The following is a 13,312-nucleotide window of genomic DNA, read 5'->3' as shown; positions in this document are numbered from 1 at the left end:
TGGAGTGCAGTGGCCGGATCTCAGCTCACTGCAAGCTCCGCCTCCCGGGTTCACGGCATTCTCCTGCCTCCGACTCCCTAGTAGCTGGGACTACAGGCGCCCGCCACCTCACCCGCCTAGTTTTTTGTATTTTTTAGTAGAGACGGGGTTTCACCATGTTAGCCAGGATGGTCTCGATCTCCTGACCTCGTTATCCACCCGTCTCGGCCTCCCAAAGTGCTGGGATTACAGGCTTGAGCCACCGCGCCCAGCCCTAAAATTCTTATATAAAAAAAGAAATCACACCTTCTGTATCATTCTCTGAACTTGTTTCGCTGAAACTTTTCCACCGTTCTTTTGCTCTTGAGAGGAAGATTTCATAAAGTTCTGGAGGGAATGGGGAGAACAAAAATTTATGAATAATAGGAAAGAAATATATTTGCAAATTTTTAATTTTTACTCTTCACCTATTACAGGTCAGGTCTCTCTGATGTAGCAAGCATCAAAAAAGTGGCAAATCTAAGTACTTGATTCTACCAAAGCTATTCAGAAAGAAAGCAAATTACTGCAGAGCAATCATCAAGTAGTTACAATATAGAATGTACCTATGAGGCAGAAAGAGATGCTTCTGCTAAGAAGTATCATTGTGGAACAGCAGAAAAAATGGTTTTTGAGGTCAATCAGACCTAGATTCAAATTCTAGCTCTGCCATTTACTATCTGAGGGACTTCAAGAAAGTTACTTAGCTACCCTGGAACTCAGCTTTCTTCATCTGTAAACCAGAGAAAAACAAAACCTACTCATAGGGTTACTGATGACTAAATAAGATAATATATGTAAAGCTCCTGGAACCTCCTAGCACTTCAATAGATGCTAGATCTTGCTTTCTATCACTTCTGAAACTGGTTTCTCCATCATGATATTGCTATCTAAAGATACTTATGTTTCACATAGACTTGGTGTTTGTCACCAGCAAACAAAATCTCTACCCCTATCTTTTTAATTTAAGTGCCTAGTCACTGCACTCCCATATGCAGGATCTCATAAAAACTTCAGGACAGGAAAGATTTAAAAAATTTTCTCAATTTCCAAATTTTATTTGTCTCTATTTTGTAACTAACTATTGCAGATATTTGAAACTACATAAAAATAGGACATTTCAGGGACAGAAGAATAGAAAAAATATGTCTTGCCCAAACACCAAAGTTTATATATTGTCCAAAATAACTTTTCTTGCTTCAATTAATTCTTTTTAAAATTTTATTCCTTTTTAAAGGTAATACATGAACATGGTTTTAAAAAATTTCAAAACGGAGGCCAGGCACGGTGGCTCATGTCTATAATCCCAGCACTTTGGGAGGCCAAGGCAGGTGGATCACCTGAGGTCAGGAGTTTGAGATCAGTCTGGCCAACACGGTGAAACCCTGTCTCTACTAAAAATACAAAAAATTTAGCTGGGCATGGTGGTGCGTGCCTGTAATCCCAGATACTTGGGAGGCTGAGGCAGGAGAATCGCTTGAGCCTGGGATGTGGAGGTTGCGGTGAGCAGAGATCGCACCACTGCACTCCAGCCTGGGCAACAGAGCGAGACTCCGTCTCAAAAAAAAAAAAAAAAAAAATTTCAAAAAGTACAAAACAGTATAGAGAGAAAAATAAATTTCCTTTCCTCAGATGCGAGTGTGGTTATCAGAGCTCTAATTCTTCCAAGAATGAAAATATGCTTGCACAAGTATATACATATATATATATAATCCTTTTTTAAAAAATTGAAGTGGCAACGTATTTCATGCACCGATCTGTATCTTACTTTGTTATATTAGAGGTTGTTCCACATTAGTAGATACAGATCTGCTGTTGTTTCTTTTAAACAACTGCATAATTTTCCAAAGTAATGACTATACCATAACAAGTATTCTTATATTGCCAAGAAGCGTATCATTATCAAATACCTGACTAGATATATTTCAAACACACTCTTACTATTCTAATCTTTTCTCCCTTCTATTTACTTTTCATTACTACTAATAGTTTGGAAAGAAAAAAATTTTTAAAAACTCAATATTCCTATTATTATTTTTTGAGACAGGATCTTGCTCTGTTGCCCAGACTGGAGTGCAGTGCTGTGACCTCAGCTCATTGCAACCTCCCCCTCCTGGGTTCAAGCAATTCTCAGCCTCCTGAATAGCTGGGATTACTGGCATGTGCCACCACATCCAGTTAATTTTTTGTATTTTCAGTAGAGTCAGGGTTTCACCATGTTGGCCAGGTTGGTCTTGAACTCCTGGCCTCATGTGATCCACCTGCCTCAGCCTCCCAAAGTGCTAGGATTACAGGCATGAGTCACCAAACCAGGCAAAATTCCTATTATTTATGCCTGGCTCCATCAATGACTACATAGAAGAGATGAATATGTTAAAATTTATACATATAAATTTGGGGGTTATTAGGTATAAAATTGTAAGTTTTTAAAAAAATTTCAAACTGGTTCTAAGACAGTCAGCTTCAATATTCTACCCAAATTTTAAAACTGTCCAAAAAACGGGGGGCTCACCAGACAAACCCATCAGTTTTAGAAGTCATAAAATTGATCCAATAATAAACCTGTGGTAATACGTTTCAAAACATCAAAGGACATCTCTCCAGTAAGATTTACAGTTAAAAAGACCTGCATCTCAGTTCAATTTGATGCTTGGGTCCTCATGTCACACTTACTTTGCTTTGAATCTGCAAAGGGAGAGTTTGAAGCAGGCTTAAAGATGATACTTTGGACTTGAACAGAGAATACTTTGATTTCAGTGTATATTTTGCTTTCTGATTTTGTGACAATTATGATATTATCCATACTCTCAGCAAAATGCACTTTCACTATCATCTTATATTATCACAAATAACTGTTAGAACAATCCTTTCATATTCTTACGCCTATTTTACAGATGAAGAAAAACTAAGACTTCTAGATGTTAAGTAATATGCCCGAGGTCACAAACCTAATATATATGGTGGAACCAAGATTTGAACCCTATCTGACTGACTTTAGAGCCCTCACTCTTAGCTACTATTCTCTAATGAGTATAAACTTCATGACTAAAACAAGTCAAATTACTAAAGCCATTCAAAAGTAAACAATTAACAAAAATAAATGTACTTCAATCCAATTGTAGCATCTTTTCCACACTAATAAAAAAGAAGAGAATAAACACACATTCCATTCTTGAATACATAAATATTTAGTGAAGAAAATCTAAAATTACGTTGGAAATAAATGACTCAGTTATGTTACAAAACTATAAATTTCAAGCTAAAAGAGAACCTTTTGATTATAGTATCACAAAACATTAACACCAATTTAGCCAATATTTTAATGTCTAAGTTATCAAGATAACTCAGATTCTAAAGCCAAAGTTATCAATAAAAACTGCAAACAAAACTTCATATAACCATCAATACCTCATTATCTGTTTGCAAAATTGATTCTTAAGACTTTAAACAATTACAGTATGTTCAAAAATTCTTATTATGGATTTAGAAAATCTAACTGAAAGTTCTGACTATAAGTTAAAAACATTCAATCTGTTTCAAACTCAGAAAGAAAAGGTAATCTCAGTTTATATTTGGAGAGAACAGTTAAGTCATATAAACTCTAATTTTTTCTAAGTTAAATAAAAACTTAATTCTTCCTTTAAATTCTATTCTAAAAGTTTTTAAGTTCTTTGAAATTAACATGTTGGCTGGGCACGGTGGCTCACGCCTGTAATCCCAGCACTTTGGGAGGCCAAGGCGGGCGGATCACCTGAGGTCAAGAGTTCGAGACCAGTGTGGCCAACGCAGTGAAACCCTGTCTCTACTAAAAATACAAAAATTAGTCAGTGTGGTGGCAGGCGCCTGTAATCTCAGCTACTTGGGAGGCTGAGGCAGGGAGAACTGCTTGAACCCAGGAGGTGGGGGTTGCAGTGAGCTGAGAGAGCACCACTGCACTCCAGCCTCCGCAACAGAGCAAGACTCCACATCAAAATAAATAAATAAATAAATAAATGTTTATTACAGGAGACTTGTGAACATCAAATTTTAAAATCATACATAATTATAATATCCAAAGTTGGCACTGCTTTTCAGACAAAGGGTAAACATTTAAATTTTTGTTATAATTCTGTCCAATTATATATAATGCTGATTGCAGAAAAGCTTTTGCATCCAATCCTGATTATTTCTTTAGAGTAAATTCTTAGAACTGAAATAAACAGTCAAAGTTTATTTGTTTGAGACCTTTGGTAAATATTTATGAATGATTTTCAGTCATCCCTGTATGGGTAATTCTCATTCATTTTAATCTCTTTTGAGGGATGAAAAACAGTACTTGGATGTTAACATATATGTCTTTTTTATAGAATGGCAGGAAAAAATATATGTCTTTGATTTGGTTATCACAAGGAAAATGGTTAAATAAATTATAGTACATCCAAATTGTGGAATGTAGCTACAGTACATATGAGGCAGACTTGTATGCATAACATGGAAGATGTTTAAGATAGATTACAGGGTGAAGAAAGAAAGCCACAGAATAACCTTATGGCATAAATTGTGGGGGAAAAATAAAAGAAAAGCTTTAAAATTGATCATATGGGCCGGGCGCGGTGACTCATGCCTGTAATCCCAACACTTTGGGAGGCCGAGGCGGGCAGATTACGAGGTCAGGAAATCAAGACCATCCTGGCTAACACGGTGAAACACTGTCTCTACTAAAAATACAAAAAATTAGCTGGGGGTGGTGGCGGGCGCCTTTAGTCCCAGCTACTCGGGAGGCTGAGGCAGGAGAATGGCGCGAGCCCGGGAGGCGGAGCCTGCAGTGAGCCAAGATCACGCCACTACACTCCAGTCTGGACGACAGAGGGAAACTCCATCTCAAAAAAAAAAAAAATTGATCATATGTAGATGCACACTTTATGTACATAGAAAAAAGACCAGAAAGAATATACACCAAATTGCTAACAGTGTTTACAGTAGGATCAAGAATAGCAATTTAGGTGGAAGAGCAGACACTTGTACTTTCTCATTACTTTAATTTTTTTCAATAAATATAAAAAGAAAAATTTTAGAAGTAACAGTGACAATATATTATTTCTAGTATTATACTAAAGTCCTTAAGTCTTTATGTGGTGCCATTGTCTAGCATTAACATTATCATTTAGGCCAATTTAGCACATTTTATTATTAACTATTTATTTATTTATTTAGAGACAGGGTCTCACTCTGTCACCCACGCTGGAATGCAGTGGCGCAATCACAGCTGCTCACTGCACCTCCTGGGCTCAAGTGATCCTCCCACCTCAGCGCCTCAAGTGGTGTGACCACACATGTGGGCTGCCTGGCTAATTTTGGGATTTTTTTATAGAGACAGGGTCTCACTATGTTGCCCAAGATGGTCTCAAACTCCTAGGCTCAAGAGATCCATCTGCCACAGCTTCCAGAAGTGCTGGGATTACAGGCACGAGCCACCATGCCTGGTCTATAAAGTATTTTACTTTCTTCTATTTGATATTATTCTAATTTTGTCTAATTTAAAAAATTTATTTATTTATTCTATTTTATTTTTGAGATGGAGTTTCACTCTTGTTGCCCAGGCTGGAGTGCAATGGTGCAATCTCGGCTCACTGCAACCTTCGCCTCCCGGGTTCAAGCAATTCTCCTGCCTCAGCCTCCCGAGTAGCTGGGATTACAGACATGCGCCACCACATCGGGCTAATTTTATATTTTTAGTAGAGATAGGGTTTATCCATGTTGGCCAGGCTGGTCTCGAATTCCCGACCTCAGGTGACCCACCCGCCTTGGCCTCCCAAAGTGCTGAGATTACAGGCGTGAGCTACCATGCCCGGCCAAATTATTTATTTATTAATGTAGAGACAGAGTCATGCTCTGTAGCCTAGGTTGGAGTGCTGCAGCAAAATCATAGTTCATTGTAACCTTAAACTCCTGGGCTCAAGCAATCTTCCCATCTAAACCTCCCAAGTAGCTGGGACTACAGGCATGAGCCACCACGTCCAGCTTAATTTTTTAAAAATTCATCAAAACTACTCTGCAAGCCAGGCACAGTGGCACACATCTGTAACCCAGCACTTTGGGAGGTTGAGGCGAGTGGATCACTTGAGGCCAGGAGTTTGAGACCAGCCTGGCCAGCATGGCAAAACCCCATCTCTACTAAAAATACAAAAAATTAACCGGATATGTTGGTACACACCTGTAGTCCCAGCTACTCAGGAGGCTGAGGCAAGAGGATTGCTTGAACCCAGGAGGTGGAGGTTACAGTGAGCCCAGATTGCGCCACTGCACTCCAGCATGGGCGACAGAGCGAGACTCCATCTCAAAAACAAAAACAAAAAAACCAGTCTACATTTTGCTCCTATCTACCAAAGTTTAAGAAACTTAAGAAAAATAATATAACTCTTTGAAAGTCTTCTTTCTTCTTCTGTTCTTTAAAGTTTTCTCTTTTTTTTTTTTTTTGAGACAGTCTTACTCTGTCGCCCAGGCTGGAGTGCAGTGGCTCATCTTGGCTCACCGCAACCTCCATCTCCTGGATTCAAGCAATTCTCCTGCCTCAGTCTCCCGGCGCACGCTGCCACACCTGGCTAATTTTTCATATTTTAGTAAAGAAGGGGTTTCACCGTGTTGCCCAGGCTGGTCTCAAACTCCTGAACTCAGGCAATCCACCTGCTTCAGCCTCCCAAAGTGCTGGGATAACAGGCATGAGCCACCATGCCCGGCTAAAGTTTTTTCTTTATATAGCTAATCAAGTTATAAACTTTAAAATTATTCATTCATTCATTCATTCATTCATTCATTCATTCATTCATTCAGAAACAGAGTCTCGCTCTTTTGCCCAGGTTGGACTGCACAGGTGCGATCTCGGCTCACTGCAGCCTCCGCCTCCTATGTTCAAGTGACTCTTCTGCCTCAGCCTTCTGAGTAGCTGGGATTACAGGCGTGTGTCACCATGCTCAGCTAATTTTTTTTGTATTTTTAGTAGAAACATGGTTTCGCCATGTTTGCCGGGCTGGTCTTGAACTCCTGACTTCAGGTGATCCACTTGACTTGGCCTCCCAAAGTGCTGGGATTACAGGCATGAGCCACTGTGCCTGGCCTAAAATTTTTAAATTAAAAAAAAAAAAATCCCAAAATGACTGGTTTAGTTAGGTAAACAGGGAGGAAAAGAAACTTTTAGCCTTCCTCCAGTATTTATGTGTTTTTTGTGCAAAAGTGGAGCCTTTTCATAATTGACTATTTTCTTTTTATATATATATATTTATTATCCACTGCCATGTAGAATCCCAGAAGTTTTTGATATTTGAATGCCAAGAAGATTATTGATAGTTGTAAACTAAAGGAAAACCCATAAATCCTTATATAAATTATAATAACTTATTAAATCATAACAGGTTTTGGGGGGATGAAGCATGCTCTTAAAATGACATTATATACGGTAATGGCCATTTATTTTAATGGTCACTCTACTAATCTGCTATGTGACTCTGTAGATGGCTATTTCTACATGTGGGAGTAACTGAACGTAGAATACAAACCAGGAGTGATATTTAGTTCATTTCCTACAGCTAGACTCCAAACTTTCCCACGGACACTAGGGGGCAATCCCTGCCACCACAATTCTCGAACTCTTCTTGTACTACGCCTAGAATTAAAGGAGGAGAAAAAAGGAGAAAGTTACTTTTTATACCAAAAATACTAGTTGCATGATGGATTATGTTTAGTCTATGGCCAAGTGATCAAATCATTTTTAGGACTATTGAGAATTAAGTATGTAATGCATTATTTTCTTTGGGTTCATGCTTGCAGGCAACAACATCCTACAAGATGTATAGGATCCCAAAGGGACAACAGTAATCTAAAGGGAGATGCGTTTTATAAATGCCAATGAGAAATCAGAAATATGCAGTCAATTATTTAAAAAACAGGATAAAAGGGACATAAAAATGTGTCACCAATTCAGTACCAAAAACAAAACAACCAAGAATCTACAGTGGGTAAAGCCCTAGTTTTTGAGAAGCAGTGAAGTCTGCTAAAAAAAAAACTGTCGGCTTTAAAGTCAGATAGATCTGAGATCCAATCTAATTTAACCATTAATTAAACCCTGGGCAAATCACTTAACCTCTCTGACCTTGAATTTCCTTATAAATGGGAGTAAAAATACATATACCTGATAAAAGTTCTAAAAATCAAATATAATTACTTATGTAAAGTGCCTCAAATAATATGTCACACTGTGCCAATATTCAACAAATTCCCAATGTACCAACTACAGTAGGCATTGCAGAAGATATCCCCAACCCTCTAGTCGAGAAGGAAGATAAGGCATATTTTAAAATATTATGTTAAAAGGCAGTAAGAAAGAAATTCTGTCATTTGCAACAACACAGATGAACCTGTAGGATACTGTGCCAAGTGAAATAAACCAGGCACTGAAAAATCAACACACAATCTCAGTCATATGTGAAATCCAAAAAAGTCAATCTCATAAAAGTAGGGAGTGGAATGGTGGTTATGGGCGGAGGAGGGTAAAGTGAATGGAGAAAGGTGAGATGTTGATCAAAGGGTACAAAGTTCCATTAGAAGAAATAAGTGTTAGTGACCTATTACATAGAATGGTGACTATAATAAATAATAATGAACTGTGTATTTCAAAATTGCCAAATGAGCAGATTTTAAATGTTTTACCACAAAATACTGAGAAGTACGTGAGCTGATGGATTTGTTAATTAGCTTGATTTAATCATTCCATAATGTAAACATATATCAAAACATCACATTGCACCAGGCAGGTGGCTCACACCTATAATCCTAGCACTTTGGGAGGCCAAGGCAGGCAGATTGCTTGTGCCCAAGAGTTCGAGACCAGCCTGGGCAACATGGTGAGACCCCATATCTATCAAAAATACAAAACTTCGCTGGACATGTTGGCACGTACCTGTAGTCCCAGCTACTCAGGAGGCTGAGGGAGGAGGATCACCTGAGCCCAGGGAGGTCAGCGTTGCAGTGAGTCATGATCGTGCCACTACACCCCAGCCTGGGCAACAGAGTGAGACCTCGTAAAAAAAAAAAAAAAAAAACCTCAAGAAACATCATGGTAGGGTGCAGTGGCTCACACCTATAATCCCAGCACTTTGGGAAGCCGAGGCAAGCTGATCACTTGAGGCCAGGAGTTTGAGACTAGCCTAGCCAACATGGTGAAGTCCCGTTTCTACTAAATATACAAAACAATTAGCCAGGTATAGTGGCAGGTGCCTGTAGTCCCAGCTACTAGGGAGACTGAGGCATAAGAATCATGTGAATCCAGGAGGTAGAGGTTGTAGTGACCTGAGATCATGCCACTGCACTGCAGCCTGGGTGACAGAGGGAGACTCTATCTCAAAACAAACAAACAAACAAACAAATCACACTGTACCACACAAACATATATAATTATTATTTATCTTTAAAAAGATGCTGGCAAAATAAATTTTAAATGAATAAATAAATGCAAAGGCAAGGTAAGTATATTAGTCTCAAAGTATGATGATGGGACATTTACATAAGGGAAAGATCATACATAACATATTTCCTTGATTATGAGATAAGCACTTTAAAAATCACTTTAGGCCGGGCACGGTGGCTCAGGCGTGTAATCCCAGCACTTCGGGAGGCCGAGATGGGCAGATCACGAGGTCAGGAGATCAAGACCATCCTGGTTAACATGGTGAAACCCCGTCTCTACTAAAAAATACAAAAAACTAGCCGGGCGAGGTGGCGGGCACCTGTAGTCCCAGCTACTAGGGAGGCTGAGGCAGGAGAATGGCGTGAACCCAGGAGGCGGAGCTTGCAATGAGTGGAGATCCGGCCACTGCATTCCAGCCTGGGTGACAGAGCAAGACACCATCTCAAAAAAAAAAAACAAAACCACTTTAATATTAATAAATGCATCTTGTAATGCATTTACATATTTAATATTTTCTTTCGAAATAGCTATTACATCAATAGTGCATCTTACAATTGATGGTATGTTGCATTAAGAAAATACAGTAACTAAAGACATTAAAAGTTTTATACATCAATTAGCATTTCAGTTGGGTCCCAAAGGATAGGTAAGACTTAGCAGACACAGAGGATGGTCAGTAAGGGAAGTAGGTGGTAGACACTGAGGGACTTACAAAAGCAAAGGCACAGACATAAATATGGAAATTTTCAGGCATTAATTAATAGTATAATTTAGCCAAAGCATAAAATACATGCTGGGAATAATAAAAATACAGAATCAGAAACAGGAGATCTTCAGAGACAAATGGGAATTCAGGAAAAGTCTGCTTACTTACATTACTTCCCAATTGGGCAGTATTTCATTGATCCAAATTACCATTGCACTTGCAATATTTTCTTCCTGCTTAAATCGTTCTTTCATTATTCTTTTTCTTTTATGCGCTTCCTTAATTTCTGTTTTAAACGAGTAAAAATTATTTCAATACAAATAAGCTAGATCAAAGTCCTCTTCTCCATCTACCTAAACTCTACAAAATAGACTTTCTAAAAAAGAATATTATCATAAGAGGAAAGAAGGAAATAAGGGAGGGAGGGAAAGGGAAATAAAGGGTGGGAAAAAGTGAAAGTAAATGAACTTGATTAACATAATTTTCTTTTCTTTGTTTTCGCTTTTTTTAGAGATGGGTCTCGCCACATTGCCCAGGTGGCCTTGAACTCCTGGACTTAAAAAAATCCTCACATCTCAGCTTCCTGAGCAGCTTGGACTACACATGTGTGCCACCATGCCCAGCTATTAACATAATTTTAAAATAACATCTCCTGTGCTACGATAAAAGTAAATGGAATAAAAAGTCAGAAAAATAATTTAAATAGATTACTTTATCACATATTTCTATTAACACTTAACCTATGAAGTCAAATTTCTTACGAATTAACTATATAAAAAACAAACAACTGTGGGCAACTAACCAATACCTATTTTCCTACAAGGGTTTATAAATTTTCTGACATAACCCACAGGACACTCAAAAATGATTTTTTCAATAGCACTTTTTAATATGGTGTTTCACTTTACTAATTAGTTTGAAATTTTAAAATGTCCCCCAAAACACATATATTAACAGTACATCTCTTACATTCTAAGGCAAAAGTTGGGGCAAGAAAATACATCTCTGAAAATCAAAGGTCACAATTTCAGAAGAAGAGATGTCTCAAATGCAGAGGCAAGTGAGTCATAAATCAAAACTTTATGTAATTTTAGAACCAGTGAGTATGTCAGAGACCAGCCAGCCAAACTGTTTTCAAACTGTTTTTTCAGATATGCCTTAGAAACCATCTTGAGGGGCAAGCAGAAGGCCAAGTAAACAATCTCTACTTTCTTTTTTTTTTTTTGAAACGGAGTCTCACTCTGTCACCCAAGCTGCAGTGCAGTGGCGCGATCTCGGCTCACTGCAACTTCTGCCTCCCGGGATCAAGCAGTTCTCCCGCCTCAGCCTCCCGAGTAGCTGGAATTACAGGGTCACACCACCATGTCCAGCTAATTTTTTGTATTTTTAGTAGAGACAAGGTTTCACCATGCTGGCCAGGCTGGTCTCAAACACCTGACCTCGTGATCCGCCCACTTCAGCCTCCCAAAGTGCTGGGGTTACAGGCGTGAGCCACCACGCCTGGCCAACAATCTCTACTTTCTTTTATTTGTTTTATGTATTCATATTCTATAAGATTTCTTGGGCAAAATGTTCCACTACTTTACCAACAACAACAAAAAAATGATGAAAGAGAAGCTTCAAAGTCCTGATTAAGTTGACCTGCCTCTCACACTTTACGCATGAGAAAACTAACATTAGGCCTGTTCAGAGTATCACACCCAGGTAGTATCAAACAAGGTTAAAGCTGTGGCCATCTGATTTCTCAGTTCAATATTTTTCCTATCATAACATGCTTTAAAGATCATCCAGTACCAAAAACTATCTTACTTAGTAATCATATAGTAAAAACTTTAAAAATAAATAAAAACTTAACTGGAGCCAGTTAACACACTCTAGGGAGGCCCAGGTGGGAGAACTGCTTGAGGCCAAGAGTCTGAGATCACTCTGGGCAACACAGAGATACACCATCTCTACAAAATAACTTTAAAAAAATGAGCTGGGGCTGGGCATGGTGGCTCACGCCTGTAATTCCAGAACTCTGGGTGGCCAAGGCAGGTGGATCACTTGAGGTCAAGAGTTTGAGATCAGCCTGGTCAACATGGTAAAACCCCATCTCTACTAAAAATACAAAAATTAGCTGGGCCTGGTGGCAGGCACCTGTAATCCCCACCACTCTGGAGGCTGAGGTGGGAGAATCACTTGAACCCAGGAGGCGGAGGTTGCAGTGAGCTGAGATTGCGCCACTGCACTGGAGCCTGGGTGACAGAGTGAGACTTTGTCTCAAAAAAAAAAAAAAAAAAAAGAGCTGGGTGTGGAGGCATGCACCTACAATCCCAGCTACCAGGGAGGCTGAGGCAGGAGGATTGCTTGAGCCCAGGAATTTGAGGCTGCGGTGAGCTCTAATTGTATCACTGCACTCCGGCCTAGGCAACGAGCGTGACCCTGTCTCTAAAATAGATACATACATAATAAAAAATAAAAACTAGGCCGGGCGCGGTGGCTCAAGCCTGTAATCCCAGCACTTTGGGAGGCCGAGACGGGCGGATCACGAGGTCAGGAGATCAAGACCATCCTGGCTAACCCGGTGAAACCCCGTCTCTAGTAAAAAATACAAAAAAATAGCCGGGCGAGGTGGCGGGCGTCTGTAGTCCCAGCTACTCGGGAGGCTGAGGCAGGAGAATGGCGTAAACCCGGGAGGCGGAGCTTGCAGTGAGCCGAGATCCGGCCACTGCACTCCAACCTGGGCGACAGAGCGAGACTCCGTCTCAAAAAAAATAAAAATAAAAAATAAAATAAAATAAAATAAAATAAAAACTTAGGCTGGATGTGGTAGCTTACACCTAAAATCCCAGCACTTTGGGAGGCCGAGGTGGGCGGATCACTTGAGGTCAGGAGTTTAAGACCAGCCTGACCAACATGAAGAAACCTGTCTCTACAAAAAAATACAAAAATTAACTGGGCATGGCGGTGCACGCTATGGTCCCAACTACTTGGGAGGCTGGGGTGAGAGGATCTCCTGAGCCTGGGAGACTGAGGCTGCCGTGAGCCAAGTTCGCATCACTGCACTCCAGCCTGGGTGACAGAGCAACACCCTGTCTCAAAAAGATAAAAATAAGCAATAAATAAATAAATAAAAACTGAATTGGATATGTCAGAAATATTTCGAA

At 39.5% G+C, this 13,312-nt stretch overlaps 1 protein-coding gene across 1 annotated transcript in view; it reads right to left on the bottom strand.

Moving 5' to 3' along the window:
• Positions 1 to 13,312, bottom strand: part of TBC1D12 (TBC1 domain family member 12) — a 150,765-nt gene that overhangs the window by 31,812 nt on the left and 105,641 nt on the right. Inside the window, exons 5-7 of the mRNA XM_025396932.1 lie at positions 10,332 to 10,449; positions 7,551 to 7,657; positions 286 to 366 (exon numbers count right to left, since the gene is read on the bottom strand). Of these exons, the coding sequence (XP_025252717.1) occupies positions 286 to 366; positions 7,551 to 7,657; positions 10,332 to 10,449 (306 nt within the window). The remainder of the gene's footprint in view (positions 1 to 285; positions 367 to 7,550; positions 7,658 to 10,331; positions 10,450 to 13,312) is intronic.

The sequence above is a fragment of the Theropithecus gelada genome, chromosome 9, assembly GCF_003255815.1.
Source record: "Theropithecus gelada isolate Dixy chromosome 9, Tgel_1.0, whole genome shotgun sequence".
NCBI classification, from domain to species: Eukaryota; Metazoa; Chordata; class Mammalia; order Primates; family Cercopithecidae; genus Theropithecus; species Theropithecus gelada.
Note: the sequence above shows the minus strand (reverse complement) of the source record. Positions and strands in the feature narration are given on the sequence as shown.